Below are 15968 nucleotides of genomic sequence, written 5' to 3' on the forward strand. Positions count from 1 at the left end.
AGTGTATGTGTGTGAATGTGTAACTGTGTGTGAGCATGTGTGTGAATGTGTATGAGTGTATGTGTGTGAGCATGTGTGTGAATGTGCATATGTGGTGTGATTGTATGAGTGCGTGTATGTGTATGTATGAGTATGTGTGTGTGTGAATGTGTGTGTATGTGTGTGTATGTGGTGTGAATGTATATATGTATGAGTGTATGTGTGAATGTGTGTGTGAATGTGAGTAAATGTGTGTGAGCGTGTGTGAATGTGCACATGTATGCAGTGTGAATGTTATGTGTGAGTTTGAATCTGTGTGAATGTGAGTGCATGTGTAAATGTATGTGTATGTGGTGTGAATGTGTATGAGTATGTGTATGTATGTGTATGTATGAGTGTACTGTGAGTGTGTGTGTGTGTATGTGTGTGTGTGAATGTATGATACATGGTTCTTTTATTGCCATGCATCTGTTGAAGTACCCGCATTATGTTGGATCCTTAAAGCACATGATGAGGGTGATGCTGGCATGCCCACCTGGTGCCAGGGCCGACCTCTGTCTGGCAGGCATGGTCTCAGTGGGCTGTGTGCAGGCTCCCGTGCTCAGCGCCAGCTCTGCCTCTCATTATCCATGGCCGTGGGCAAGTTCCTGAGTCTCTTCAGTCCGTGTTGAGTAGCAGCACGGAGACCAGACCGGGAGCCTCTGGAAGACACTTAGCTGTCCGGGCCATGGTGAGTACTTACATCTGCTGGGCAGATCCTCTCCCCATGCCACTCCTGTGGAAACTGAGGCCCAAGAACATACAACCAGCTGCGCCATTGCTGGTTCCAATCTCAGCCTGCTGATTCCAGGGCCCTGGATGAGCTGCCAAGTGGGGTGTGGGTTGTCATTTTGACCCAATGCTCTGAAGCATGCCATGGCCTCCCAAGATTCATCTCGTAAACATGTCCCTTCTCTCCGCTAGGCATACAGGAACCTTCAATAAATGTCTGTGAAGTGGAAGGATTTGATGGGCACATTTGCCTAACTTGACGTGCGTGAATCCCATTCAATGTGTAGTGAGACTCAGTGGGAGGCAGAGAGATATCTAAGGCCCGGCAGGCAGGGGAGGCAGGGATGTCAACAATGAACAAAAATAAAGGTGGTGTGATGCTGCCGGCAGCCCCGCAGCGGGAGGAGGCAAGGAAGGGAATCTCCCGGGAGCCTCAAGAGGGAGCTCGGCCCTGCCCACACCTGGATTTCAGCCCAGCGATTCAGATTTTGGACTTCATCCTCCAGAACTGTGAGAGAAGACGTTTCTGTTGTTTTAAGCGGTGGCACGTATGGCCATTTGCTACAGCCTCTGTTTTAAGAGGGCTGGAATCCTTTTTGCGAGCAATGGGCATCCTGGATGCCGGGTGAGCCTCGGCCTGTGTATGTGACTGGGGAAAACTTTAGGGGGGTGAAGGAGGCATTGATGAGGGGCGACACCAAGGGCTCTGCAGCTGGCCAGGGGCTGCAGAGGGGGCTGCTGTGACCGTCGAGGGAGGTGGGAGGGTGTACGGAGCGGCTCTGATCATCGGTGGGGAGCTCCTCTCCTGATGGAGGAGGTTCACCAGTGGGACACGGCTACACCTACTTCTGAACACCCTCCAGTTCCCACTCAGAGCTGCCTCACGGCACGTCGGGATTTCAGGGCTCATTTCCCCACGCCGGGCCTCCGCACAGAGCCCGTTTATCATGGCTGCTCTGTTCATCACTCTTGTCATTTTTCTGGGTAGCTTCCCGTTTGTTTTTCTCACTGCTGGTGTCTGAGGCCAATCTCTGCTGTTATAAATAATGGATCACAGGGGACTGAAAATGCAAAAAGCGATGAACCAGAATAAGAAATGTGGTGAGATGGAGCTCCGCTCACAGGACTCTCACCGGGGCGTTTCGAAGGCCCCTTGCCGGTTGCAATCCGCTTGACACCTGGAGACTCGGTTCAAGCAAGAGGCAACTCTCGTTGCGTGAACATGACCTTTCGGCCACCCACTCTCTGGGGCCTCACCCTTGTCTCAACAATTCATGCTCACTTCTCCTGGGGCCTCTGTCTGTCTCTATTGTATCATGATTCTGCGTGGGAGCCAATGCAACCGTTCCCTGGACTCTGGGGATGGCAGGAATGGGGAGGGTGGGGTAGGAGGTGCTGGGGGCCCTGGGCAGCAGCCCTCTGGAGGATCACTGGGGGAGAGGACTTCCTCTCAGCATGCAGCCCCATCCAGCCCAGTTTCAAGGCAGTATGTGAGAATGGCGCGGCTGGGCATGGGTGAAAAGATTTCACGGAGCCATGGGGAAGGTACGACCCAGTGCGGGAGGCAGGGAAGAGCGGAAGGCAGGCGGGAGTGGAATCCTTTCTGTGCGTCCCTCCCCCAACTTCCACCCAGAGAGCTTGGATGACCTGCTACGCCAGCATCGCCCATTCCATCACCATCATTTCCAAGTGGGAATGGGATAGGGGAGGGGAGAGTCCGCCAGCACTGCAGGGGGAAAGGGCTGTTCATCAAGCAGAAACGCATGTCTTGCGGTGGTTCCCTTGAGGAGGGCCACGGTGCTCCCAGTCAGGCCTGAACCAGGGCACACATCCTGGACCAAACAGAAGGGGGTGCGGAGGAGAGAACTTGGTGCCACAGGGTTCTGGGGAAGTGGGGCTTGCCAGCCCTTTCGAGAAGGCCCTGCAAGGCTTTTGGAATAAAGGTAATGCCTGGCCCTTGCCAGGCGCCTGTTGTGATCTGAACTTGCATAAAATCCAAAAACCCGCAAGGACTGTGAGACCAATGTGAGCAGCAAGTCAAGTTTTTCATCCCCCTGGCTCAGCTGCCCTCCATCCTCACCTCTGTCTTCCTTGGTTTCAAGAGAACAAAACAAACAACCAGGGTGGGTGGGCCACGGGGAGGGAGGGGCCTGTTTCTATTCAAAACTCTTTTTCAAGTCACCTGTCAAATAGAATGTTAAATCCCCCTTTAAAAAACTTGTGCCCTGTCCATAAAGTGGAGTAGTTGAAGCACTGTGGCCACATCAGCACCCTCTCCCCGGGTCTGTACATACTCGGGTACTTCTCCCTTTTGAAAATCAGTATTGCGTCTCTCCGTTTTCTATGATTTGGTGTCTGAATGGACAGGCTTTGGGCTGCTAGAAGTTTCAGGGACTCCTCATCCGGCTTCCTCACTGTGATTTTGGGGACCTCTCCAACCACCCTCCTCAAACTGGTCATGTGATTGGTCAGGCTGCAAAGCCTGTTGGGGTTGTTTGCTGTTTCCCCAGTGTGGCCCTTCACCCCTGGCTGGGGGACAAAGAAGCAAAGTCTGTGTACAGGAAGCGAGAGTCTGTGTACAGGCAGATGGGACCAGGTGCCCTGACATGCTGGGGAGGTGGGGTAGTGGGGACAGCCTGGAGCCTGGGAAGGTGAGTCAGCCGGCGCCGGGCGCGGGCCCTTGGGCTGCCATGCTGTCCTTGGTGACACGATGTTCTCTGGGCCCCTTCTGCTCTCCCACATTAGGGTTCTGAAGGCCAGAGATGGGGAAGGGTGACGGTCACTTCTGCTTCTCAAAGGGGGTGCTGTGGAAGAAACTGTGTCTCCTCGAAATTCATGTTGTAGTCCAGACCCCCAGCGCTTCACAATATGGCCTTGTTTGGAGACAGGGCCTTTGAAATGGGATGCTCTCGTAAAATGAAGAGCTGAGGACACAGACACGGAGAGGCCCGGCCCTGCGAGGACCGGGGAGGAGGCGCCAGCCCAGGAGAGGCCGCAGGAACTGGCTCGGCTGCAACCTGACCTGGGAATTCGACCTTCAGACCACGAGGGCCTCGGTGTCTGCTGTGGAGGCCGCCGGGCCCGTGGTCCTCTGTGACGCCGATGCACGCGGGAGGGGGCAGCCCTTACAAAGCGGAGACCACCGAGCTGCGGGAGGGGTCTCGGCGCCTTCGGTTCCTGCTCTGCGCTCCTGCTGGGTCCCAGCTGCTGAGTCAGAACGGCTCATCAGAAGCCAGCCAGCCACCCTCACTCCTTCCCCGAAGCCTCACACAGGCTGTGGGGAGACGTCAGAAGTGCTTTGGTGCCAGCCTGCCACTGACAGCTCCAGCTGAGGTCCTCGTGGACAAGAGCCCAAGTCCAAGGACAGCAAGAAGGGCCTTCTGGAGCTGACGGCCACGCCCTTCCTGCTGCAGTCACGTCCTTTGGCAATGACCACGCCCACTGCGCTGAGGACCACACCCACTGCACTGAGGACCACGCCCCCTGACTGTGGCCACACCCTCTTGCTGACGGCCACGCCCCCACCCAGCACCGCTTTCCCTCTTTAGATGTCAGACCCCAGAGGCCGCTGGGGAAGGGGAGCTTGTTCTTCGGGACCCCAGGAAGGCAGCGTTTCCTGTGCTCAGGACTCCCTTCTCTCGGTCCACACTGCCTCCCCAACCCGCTGTTTCTCGGAAATCTCGCGGGGCCTCACTGGGCAGAGGTGCCAGGGCAGCATCAGGCGCTTGAGGGACAGTTGGTGGAGACACGCGGGACAAGCTTCACCCCGGCCCAGCCGCGCAGTGTCCTCTCACCGAGGAGCTGCTCGCATCCATTGTTCATTATTGGACAGCTGGTACTGGGCTCCACTACGGGCCAGTCTCTGGGCAGGGGCGGGGCTGGAAAGTGAGTGACTTGATCCCGGGCTGATCCCAGAGTGTCTGGTGAGGTGTTATTACAGTGTAGAGGCACCTGCATGCGACACATCCGGCTTCCTAGGAGAGGAGACATTCAGCAAGGGCCAGGGGGCGCAGGGAAGGCTGGGAGCTGTCGGGGCAGAGCAGGTCAGGTCCCCACGAGGCTGGAGCCAGATGTCCAGGTCCTCACACTGCTGGCCCACAGGAGCCCAGGTGACATGATCGGGGCGTCCCTGTGGGCTTTGATGAGCTCACTTGGGCAGGGTGTAGCCAGGGGTCGCTGGGTGGAGGAGGTGGAACAGAGAGCAGGTTGAAGGGTCTTCTAAGAGCCAACCAGTCCCTCAGAGGGACAGAATAGGGGTCGACAAGGTGACTCTCTAAGTGTCTTGGGGCTGCCATAACAAAGACCACAAACTGGGTGACATGAAACCACAGAGGTTTCTCTCTCATGGCTCTGGAGGGCTGCAGCCTGGGCCCTGGGTTTGGGCGGGGCCGGCTCCTTCCCAGGACTCTAGGGAGGAACCTTGCCTCTCCCAGCTTCTAAGGACCACCTCGCAGTGCCTGGCTTGTACACGCATCACTCTGGTGTCTGAGTCTGTCTTCACACGGCCTGATTCTGTCTCTACATCTTCCCTTCTCATTTCCACGGACAAATGTGTGACTGCATTTCCCTCTCCTTAGAAGGACGGCAGGCATATGGGCTTGAGGCCCACCCCAATGCAGCATGACCTCGTCTTGATTATGTCTGCAAAGACCCTATTTCCAACTAACGGGACGTTGGCAGGTACCAGAGGTTAGGATGGGAACCCATCTTTTTGGAAGACACAATTCAACTCACAGCAGTGATCAGGAGGGGATGGATGGAGGTCAATGGCGGGACGTGGTGACAGTGTAGGCAGGCGGGAGTCGAGAGGAACCTGAGGCTCTCGCAAGGCCAGTGCGGCTCTGTGTATCCAAAAAGGACACAGAGAACAGACGGTGAGTGGAGTTGGTGATGGGCTTCCATTCGGACAAGAATGGAATCCTCTTCCTCCCTTCCTTTCCCTCCTCTTCCCTTTCCTTTAGATTGCCTTGGAATTTCATTAGAAAATGAAGTGCGGTTTTCCTGCCAGAAAAGAAATGTCTCAGTGCTGGCACTGGGCCTTGTGCTGGTCCAGGTTGGCTCCAGGCCAGCTCTGATGGCCAGGGTCACCTTTACACCCTTCCTGCTCTGCGTCCATGCAGAGGCCAGCCCAGAAGACAGGCAGAACCCCTCAATGGCCTCCTGCCTCATCTGCTGTGAGTGCCTCCCTGGACCTGGGCTCCTCCTCAATGCAGCGGCACTGTCGGGGCAGGTGCCACTGTGATGTGCCCTCAGCTGCAGGTGGCATGTCCCTGTGCCAGCCTGAGACAGGCACTTTGTGACCAGCATGCCCCATGTCATCAGCCCTGTGTCATGCTGCGAATTGAGGCACCATTGCCCACTGAGCTGAACACAAAGACTCCCTCTTGGACTTGCTATTTTTAGTTTGATGCCTCGGGCTCACAGCAGTTGGCTGGAGTCACTAAACCCCCAGCTTTCTCTTCCAGAAGCCAAACCTGGCACTCCGGATGGAGGGGCAGGTGTGAGCCGGAGATGCCTCGAGAAGCACCTTTGGCATCTGGACCTGACTCTGCCCCAGGGCCGTCCTCTGGGGGCTCCCTGATCCATCGTCTGAGTACACATGGTGGACTTACCACAGGAACTGAGGCTGACCCCAGCAAGGACCTGGAGCATCCTGGGTGGCCTGGCATGCAGATAATGACCTCAGCCATCAGCACCTGGGAGGCTCCAGAGTCCTGAATGCTGGAGAGGCCTGGGCTATAGGGAAAGGTCTAAGAGGGGTGGTGCTGGGCAGAAGATCAGCTGGAAGAAATAGGATGGGGCCTGGCATGCTTCTATGGTACCTCGACGTACAGTATGGCACAGGACCCAGGGACAATGGAGCAGGCTGGTCACACAGTGCCGGTCTCAGCCTGGCTCAAGGACATGCTGCTGCAGGTGACAGCACATCACAGTGGCACCCCGTCCCCGAGAGTCAAGCTGTGTGACAGGAGAGGGCAGGAAGATGGGGGGCACTGCCAGCCCTGTCTGCTGAGGGCTCAGCCCATACCCTCCAAGCTCAGCCACTTCAAACCTCATCAAATCAGGAAACAAGATAAGGGGTTTCACCCTTTGGGCAGGTGCAGGAGGCGGACCCACTGTGACTCTGCAAAGGGTGCCTGCTGCCCTCCCTCCCAGCTGTGTGGCTGCCTGCCTTGTCCCTGCTCAACTGCTAGAACCACCAGGGGCTCTGCTGACTCCTCTGTCATCTTCATACTGTGCTTGTGTGTGGTGTGTGATGTGTGTGCATGTGTGTGATGTTTGTGGAGTGTGTGATGTTTGTGGAGTGTGTGATGTGTGTGACATGCATGCTGTGTGTGTGGTGGGTGTGTGCACATGTGTGGTGGGTGTGTGCATGTGTGTGTGTGTGAACCACAGGGCTCCATCCATCTGAAACAGCTGGAGGGGAAATTAGAGACATTGTCCATTGCCCTTCCTCTGGTGAGGAAACAGGAGGAGGGTGTGCTGGGAGTTACCCTGGGAAGCAGAGTTCCCAACGAGCTGGCCCTTCCTGCACACCTGGCCTGGCCCTGTGCTGGGGACGATGGTGGGAGGCACAGGGGCTACTTGACAACCTGGGAGTGTGGGGCCCAGGTCTCTCTCAACCAGGCACTGCGATTAGACTGCCTTAAATCTATGACATGGATAAATAATAAACAAATAAAAATGGTAACATTTATATAGCATTTACCAAGTGCCAGCGTGTTCTGGCACTTAATCTTCCGAAAACTTCCTCCCACTTCATAGACAGAGACGCTGAGGCACACAGGGGGTGAGTGACTTCCCTGGGGAGGCCACACAGCAGCTGGGATCGAGGGCAGTCAAATGACAAGTTGGCTCGTCTGCGCTCTACACAGCAGGGCTGGTAGCTGAGCTCCGTGGAGCGGAACCTGGCGTGTCCGTCTTCCCTGGACAGCCCCTCCCCTTCCGCGGCGACACATCACAGCCTGCACACCACCAGACGTCGTGCACACGGCTTCACAGAGCAGCACAGCCATGACTCAGGACGTGGGGAGGGCTCCGTGAACTCACAAAGTTTTTCAGAAGACGCAACAATAAACCCATCGCAACAGGCCGGCCCTTTGCAAACTGAGGAACTAAGAATGGCAATGACTGAGGCTTTAAAAACATCAGGCGGTTTCATCGATTCATAAAACGTGCTCCAGCCACACAGTGGAATATCGTTCAGCCTTAAAAAGGCAGGAAATTATGGCGCGTGCTACAGCGTGGATGCACCTGAGAACACGATGTGAGTGAACGAAGCCAGGCACGGAAGGCCCATCCTGATTCCACTTCTGTGAGGTGTCCGCCGTCACCAGCTTCACGGAGACAGAAAGTGGAATGAACAGTGGGAGGCAGCGGCTGGGGGAAGGGGACGGGGAGGAAGCGTTTACTAGGGACAGAGTTTCAGTTTGGGGAAATGGAAAGTTCCAGAGGCAGACAGTGGTGATGGCTGCACAGTCAGTGAACAGACTTAACTCCCCTGAACTATGCACTTAAAAATGGTTAAAGTGGTCAATTTTGTGCTGTATGTATTTCACCATAATTTAAAATAGAAAAAAAATCGGCAGAGAATCTAAAGCAAATGGAATAAAACGTTCTGGCTCCTCTTTTAGTTGTTTCTAGACCAAGTCTTCAGGGGTACTGGGAGTTTCTATTCAGGGCCAATTCTCCCGTTGTGCGACCAGCTTTGGGATTTGGGGAGATGTGGTTAGGGCGAGGGGGAGACACACAGTCAGGGATGGGGTTGAGACAAATGAGTTGCATCCTCAAATGAAAATACTTCTTTTTGAGCTTGAAAATGTTGGGAGCCCCCCTTGGGCGGCTGAGCGCACCGGGCACTTCTGGTGTCCACAGCATGACTGTGCCCGAGGTACCAGGAATAGAGGCATGTGCTCCTCCGACACCTGCAGATGGACTCTTGGATGTGTACTTAATTTTTTTTAACCATTTAATCTTTTTTTTTTTTTCTTTTAATTCAATAGTGTTTGGGGAACAGGTGGCGTTTGGTTCCTGGCTAATTCCTTAGCGGTGATTTCTGAGTTTCGGTGCACCGTCACGAGAGCAGTGGACACTCTACCCAGAGTGTGGCCTTTCCTCCCCCACCTGTGCACTTTCTTAGAACACTTTCTTCTCAAAAAGATTTGTCCCCCTGGAAATGCAGGCACCCAACGGCAGCCTCAGTCTCAACCACTGCAAGCCAGGCGCTAACGTGCAGACTGCCTTCTCTTTGAGCCGTCCCTGCGGGCCCTGGGAAGCTGGAGGGATCCTGTGCTCAGAGTGGGTTTGTCTGGGGAGAAAGCCAAGGAGCACAGGCACGCTTTGTCTGGGGCAGGCCCAGCTGGCAGTTTGTGCTGTCTGGTCTCTGGGGGGCTCTCTGGGCCCTTCTTGCCCAAGACCTTCAGAAATTTCCCAGGAGTGAGGCTTGCTGGGTCACATGCACCCCGGGGAGCAGGTGATTGGGTGGGAGAGGGTTCAGAGTTGCCCACCAACCCCTGGGAAGCAAGCCCAGGACTGGGCTGCAGGACCCAGAGTCTCAGGAAGTCCTAGCCCCCTGGGGCCCATTCCTGCCTCCTCCCTGCCCAGCCCCTGCCTCCTCCCTGCCCGGCCCGTGCCTCCTCTCTGCCCGGCCCCTGCCTCCTCTCTGCCTGGCCCCTGCCTCCTCTCTGCCCGGCCCCTGCCTCCTCCCTGCCCGGCCCCTGCCTCCTCTCTGCCCGGCCTGTGCCCCGAGGTGTCCCGGTTGCTGCACTGAGATCAGCAGCACGGCGCGTCCCCGTTTCATCTCTCATTTGCATGTCTGTTCATCTGAGGCATCTGATGGGGACAGCGTGCCCTTCCTCTGCGCTGCATTTACCTCCCTGATAACAAGAGATGTCTTTTGCCCATTTCTGAGGCCCGACAGCCCCTCCACCCACACTGAGCTCCAGAAAGCCTGGCTTAAAGATGAAGGTGCGGGCTGTGGCACCCGGGTTCCTGGGGCCTGTGGCTCTGGCTCCCTCTTCATGGTTGCCTGTGGTTCCAGGTCATGTGGACTAAGGGGAGTGACAAGTGACAGGAAGGTGCTGCCACTGCTGCTTCTAGAGTCTTCCAGGCGGATGGGTCCAGGGTGAAAGAAGCGTCGTGAGGCTGTGCAGTGCCCAGGCCTGAGGGCCAGGGTGGCATTCCTCAGCCTCCCCACATGCCTAGATCTGGACACGTCACCCCATTGCTCATCGTGGCCTGCACAGTGAGCTCCCACTGCCTCGGGGAGACGGTGACTTTGCCCAGGCCTCCCGGCTGGCCGGTGGCAAAAACAGGTGAGGCGAGGCTGTGGGTCCCTGTACCATGTCTCCACCACTGACTGGACCAGCGCTCCCGGATTCCCAGGTTGGTGGCATTGATTCAGTCTGAGAGGTTTCCAGGTCACTCATGGTCATTCCGATGGTGTCAGGTGGGCTTCTGGCCTCTAGCTGTCCCCTCCTGGACCTCTGGACATTGGAAGTGTCAGGCGAAAGGGGAATTCAGACCACACCAATGGTAAGGAGCGGGGAGGCTGGCAGCTCCCTGACCTCTCGGCGTCCCTGGGCTAAAACTTGGAAGAACCCAGTTTCCCGTGCCTTCTCTCTGAGATGGCAGCCGTAGCTCTCGTGCTCAGGCACTTCACGGCTGATGGCTGATTGAAGAAGGAACCAAAAGCCGAGGGTTCTCACTACTTTTCACAGCCTGGCTTCAATTCAGGTGGAGACAGGTGTCATCCCCAGTCTGGGGTCAGGACAGTGATAAGGCCAGCAACTTTCATTGCTCCCTGCCCCCCACCACCGCTGCCACCCCCTCCATTCATACACTGGAAACCCCAAAGGGGTGTGGGTGACCCCTTCCTCCAGCTCTTCTCAGTTCAGTGAACTTACAGTACCATTTTATATCAATGTAAACATCAAAGTTATAAAGATGTAACAGGCAGACAGATGACAGGCTGGCCGAGGAGAGCCAGCATCCACGTGGAAAGGAGGGTGCCGACAGTGGTGCTGGCACTGAGAAAGCCGGACAGGGGTCAGTGCAGCCGGGGTACGCAGCCCTGCAAGCAGGGGCGGAGATGCCTGCAGCCAGAGGAGAGGGCGCTGCGGCCTGCCGGCTGAGCAGGCCATCCCTTCTAAAGTAAAGGAGGTTTGCATTCGACCACGCCAGGGGCAGGAGAGGGGAAAGGCACACAGGAGCCAGATGGGGCTTAAGACCCCGCTGTGCGGACAAGGCTGGGGCAGGCGCACTCTCCTCTCCCCTGAGGAGCCAGGGGAGACACCAGCTCATGCCTGTGTCAAAGCAAGAAATGAAGGCAGAGGGCCATGAAGGCCCTAGGGGGATGGCGGGGCCTGAACAGGACAGGTCGGCAGAAACAGGCAGCAGGGAGGGAGACTCCTTTGCGCCGGGAGCAGAGACCACCTCAGCAGGGTACAGAGGCCTGGACCCCAAGCACAGCGGGGACGCCTGAGCCAAAGAGGAACAGCTCTGGGGCCCGCGGAGGTTGCTGGCCTTGGGTGCCAGGAGGCTGGGTGGAAGCATCGTGAGAAGGCTCGGGCAGACCCCACCAGGCCCCGCCAGATGCCGAGGGCATGCAGCCCTGGGCTCCAGCAGGTGAAGGGGCAGGCGAAGGTGGGGCGGAGCCCCGGGGGGTGGGAAACCGTTAAGAACCAGGAGCCAACTTCTGCGGATGCGTGAAGACTTTCTAGCGCTGCTCCTCCCTTTGCGCTCTGCGCATCCGCCTCCCTGGTTTAGAGGAGAAACAGCCCCGCAAACTCAAGCTGCTGCCGGCGCATTCAGACCTGGGTTCCCGATGCAGAGCAAGGCCGGGAGAAGAACGCAGCAGCCCAGAGGTGCCAGGGAGGCTGCACAGAGTGCGAGTGTCCTGAGGGATCCACCAGGTCAGCGCAGTGGCACCCACAGAGGCTCTGGGGCGCTCATCTCACCCAGATGTGGCTCCTCTCCACAGCCGAGCCCACAGCCAGGCCCAGGGGTCCACTGGCCTCCCTCTTGCCCCTCTCGGAAGACTGGCAAACCCAAGCCTGGATGCCCCCCAGTGCTGAGTGCATCGTCCCTGTCATCCATGCGCGGCTCAGCTGAGGCAAGCCCTTTCTCTACAGGCAGAAGAAAGGAGCAGGTCCTGCAGCCAGGGGACCCCCAGGCTGGGGAAGCTGAGGAACAGAAAAAACAAGCCCTCTGGGCAAAGATGAGGAGCTCCGGCTTCTAGAGGGCAGTCTTTCTGAAGCAAGGCCTCTAGGTCCTTTCTGAAGCACTCTAGGTTTGGGGACCCAGGCTCCCACCTCCCTCCTTCAACAGCCCACCCGAGGGTCTGGACACAGGGTGAGGGGTGAGAGGAGGGCTTCACCTGGTGCTGGGGACGTGCCAAGTCCTGATCTGTGCACTCTGGCAAGCCGAGGAGCAGACGACGGGGACAGGCCCGTGCAGACACTGCCAGCTGGGTGAGGCTGTCCCCCGCCCTTCAGCAGCTTTTCACGAGTCCACTCTCACCGCCACAGCTCTGCACAAAGGGCTCCTTCCCCACAAAGCTGACCATCAGGAAGAACACCTGTTCATCAGGCCCCACACGGGGGTGGCCCACCCAGCCTGCAACATCTGCTGCTGTTTATCGTTTGTGGTTTCCTTCCCATTCCCATTCACTCTGGACCCCAGCACTCAGCACACAGTAGATGCACAATAAACACGGGTGGCTCACTGACCAGGCAATCTGCCTTATCCCATTTAATTCTTAGCACAGCAGCACAGGGGCAGAGAGTGAAGTAACTGACCCAAGGTTCTCGAGATAAGTGAGCCCTGTGTGTGTCTGGAGTTTTCTAAAAAAATACATTGACCTGGCTGCCAAGGGGCTGCAGCGGTTCCTCTGAATCGCCTGGATGTCTGCAGGGTCACCTGCACAGGTAAGGCCTAGCCAGGAGATGCCAGCACTTGCCGCCCGGGGCGTCCCTCAGACAACTTCAGATCATCAACCAGGAGCTTTGCCAGAGCAGAGAACTTGGCAGAATCCCGTTTTGAATGTTCCCTCCTTCCTCCCCATCCCTACAGCCTCAGGGGGAAAGTGAGATGGCCAGGGGGTTGGGTAACCAGAGGGACAAAGAGCAGAGATAATGAAGGAGCCAACGTACCTGTCACCAGGACTCATGGCCAGATGATGCCGAAGAAAACAGTGACAGAAGCAACACATCCGCATGTCCCGCACCCAGTGGCCCTCAGGGCCCCTCCTAGGTAGCAATACGGGTTTGTGTCCAAGACATTTGATGGAGAGGAGATGGGGCGGATGGCAGGGAGACAGGTTCACGCTAGAAATTGCAGGATTTACCCAGTGCCTGGTACTTTAAGAGAAGGAATGGCGGCTGATGGCAGCGGCGCTGAAAGTGCTCTCACCAGCGACAGCGCTGCTGGGTGTGCAGCCTGGGAGGTGAGCAGAAGTTATCATGCCCCAGCACGTGCTTGGGCAAACACCTCGGCTTCAACTGGGGCTCACAGTCCAGCTAGGAGCTGCCAAGGGGGTTCCCAGCAAGGGGTGGGGGGCGGGGGCAGCTCAGGAGCACGCGACAGACCTCATAGAGATGGGCGCCTTGGAGACCTGCCTGGCGCCTCCCTGCTTGCACCGGGAAAGGACGTTTGTGGAAGGAACTGAGGGGAGAATCATGCACATTGTGTTCCTCTGTGTTCCAGGCAGTGTTTACATTTGCTAGTTCCCTTCTCATTCCAGTCTAGAAAGCAGATTTTATTATCCCTTCTTTGCAGACGAGGATGCCAGCTCCGGGAGCCAAGGGGCTTGCTTGTGGTTACAGGAAGTGGTGGAGCTGGCAGTCAACCCCAGGCACAGGTGCCACACGCCATGTCTTCCCAGGGTCCACCTGCAGGCTGCATTCCTGGAGTTCACCCCAACCTCAGCGTGTCCACTTCGTAAAGCTACCCTGCCCACAATAACAGCCCAGCCTGCCACGCCCAGCGTCCTCCTCCCGTCCCTCCTGACGCTCTCCTCCACTTTTCACCCGCTTTCCTTTCGAGAGTGTCGCTGCTGGGACACCTTTGGGATGTTCTTAGGAAGGACCAGCTGCTGTTGGGCTAGTGACAACTCACTTAAAGACGAGTTTTTTTAAGGCAGGTCTTTGATACATTCTCATCTGTTGGGCAGAAATGTGTGTGTGCACGTGCATATGTAGTGTGCATGTCTGTGTGCTCATGTGCACATGTGTGTATGCATTTGTGTGTGCGCCTGTGTGTGTGAGTGGGTGTGTGAACACTGGAGCGTGTGTGCGTGCGCGTGTGTGTGTGTGTACATGCTGGAGCTGTGACATAGTCAACGGAGGGTCACTCCTTCCTTCGGGGAGAAGGGAGGCTGTGACAGTCCCATGCAATTGCAGACGCCTTGTCCTGGAGTCGGGGACCTAGGTGTAGTCGTGCGCCCACCACTGCCCCGCTGCCCAGCACTGATGAAATCAGGGGGTGACCACCTGTCCTTGAAGAGCCTTCCTCCTCCCGGTTATCTGAATCTCTCAAAGCAGTGGGGGAGGGCTGTTCTTTCCATTTCCCGGGATGGAGCTGGGCACAGGGTAAGGGTGGCTTGCGGGCTTGAATCTACTGATTAAGCTGGCCAAGTGCACACATCTGGGAACAGGAGAGACTCAAGGCTGGCCGGCACCTGCTGTGTGCCTGGCTGGGGTGCCTCTTCCTGGCCTCCTTCAGTGGGGTACTCCGTGGGCAGAAAGGTGGCTGCACGGCTTCCTGAACCGTCCAGCTGAGGTTTGAGGGATTTCCTAACAATGGCTTTTCCCTAGGGACTTTAGGGGGAGCCAATGAGAGCCCCTTCCAAGCCGGCGCGCTCATTGTCCCTCTCTGCCAGTCAGAGGGGGGCCACAAACAAAGGGGGTCTGTTCTGAAGCCCTCTCCCGTGTAACTCAAGCCCGTTAGGAACCCCGGACGTTCGCGGGACTTCCTATCTCCGCGCGGGAGGACACAGCCCGACCCGCCGCCCCCCAGGCTGTCCGCGGGCCAGGAGGTGCAGCGGCCCGGAATCCCCCTTCTGGAGTAGGAGCTACCCACCTGCGGAGGAGCAGCCCCCTCTTTGCCGGCGCCCCCCGCACCCGCCTCCGCGCCACAGGAAGCGGCGGCTCTCCCCCTCCGCGGACCGCGACCCAGGAGCTGCCCGGCGGGCCGAGCCACCGGAAATTAAAGGCTTCAGGTGCCAGCCTTTGAACGTAAAAACTCAGCCTAATCAGATTTTTAAAAGAAAAGCTCTGCCGGTGAAATAGAAAAACTAGTCCGTCCCCCCACCCCCCACCCCCCACCCCCACCCCTCACCCCCGGCGAGTCTCCTCTTTTCACGCGGAGCCGGCGCGTGGGGACCCCAACGGCGAGTCGCCCCTTTCCACGGGGAGCCGGCGCTGGCGGGGCGCACGGAGGCCGCAGCCGAGACCCGCAGACGCACCGACAGTCCCGCCCGCCGCGCCTGGCCCCGGCGCCGCCACCCGGAGGTGGGGAGGGGGCTACCTTCTGGATGCGTCCATCGATGTCCAGGTAGATGGCCTTGGGCCGGTAGCTGGAGGAGCCGGATCCCATCCTGAGCCCGGCGACTGCGCTTGGACTTTTTACTGTACTTTCCCGACGCCAGGCGCCGCGGGAGACGGGGGAGGGGAGCCGGGGGAGGGGAGCCGGGGAGGGGGTGGGCGGGGGGCGGCCCGCGGCGCTCAGCCAACCAGAGCCGCGCCGCCGCCGGGCCCGGGCCGCCCGGAGCCGCCGCCGCGCGCCGCAGGGTCTCTTCCTCCGCTCGGCTCGCGCTCCGGCTCCGGCTCCGGCTCCCGCTCGGGCTCGGGCTCCAGCTCGCGCGCTCCTCCTCCCGGCCGCCCGCCCCTCCCCCTCCCCTTCCCCCTCCCTCCCTTCCTCCGCTCCCTCCCCGTCTCCTCTCACTCCCTTCACCTCCCTTCCCCCTCTTTCCTCTTCCCGTGACTCCAGCCCCCGATCGGCCGCCTATCTCCTGATGCGCCCTGGACGGCTGTGCAGACCCCTGGAGACCCCTTCGGCCCGGAGCCGCCGCCTCCCCACGCGGCCGGTGCCTCCTGAGCCAGCGCTGGGCTGAGCTGAGTGTGGACCCCCCAGCCCCGCCGGGAAGACTCCCCTCGATCCTCTCGCCCTGCTGCGACCGCCACCCTCCTTTCATTTGAATAGAAAATGGGAAAAGTTCC

The 15968-nt window shown here is 58.1% G+C and overlaps 1 protein-coding gene across 2 annotated transcripts in view; it reads right to left on the bottom strand.

Annotated features, from left to right (window-relative positions):
* PDE9A (phosphodiesterase 9A) overlaps positions 1–15573 on the bottom strand; it is a 108905-nt gene extending 93332 nt beyond the window's left edge. Inside the window, exon 1 of one of the 2 annotated variants that reach the window (XM_017538579.2) lies at positions 15277–15573. In XM_017538579.2, coding sequence (XP_017394068.1) covers positions 15277–15345 — 69 coding nt within the window. In that variant the 5' untranslated portion in view covers positions 15346–15573. The remainder of the gene's footprint in view (positions 1–15276) is intronic. The other variant, XM_037742048.1, reaches the window with a different exon arrangement.
* Between the last annotated feature and the right edge of the window lie 395 nt (positions 15574–15968).

This window comes from Cebus imitator, unplaced genomic scaffold, assembly GCF_001604975.1.
Source record: "Cebus imitator isolate Cc_AM_T3 unplaced genomic scaffold, Cebus_imitator-1.0 Scaffold112, whole genome shotgun sequence".
NCBI classification, from domain to species: domain Eukaryota; kingdom Metazoa; phylum Chordata; class Mammalia; order Primates; family Cebidae; genus Cebus; species Cebus imitator.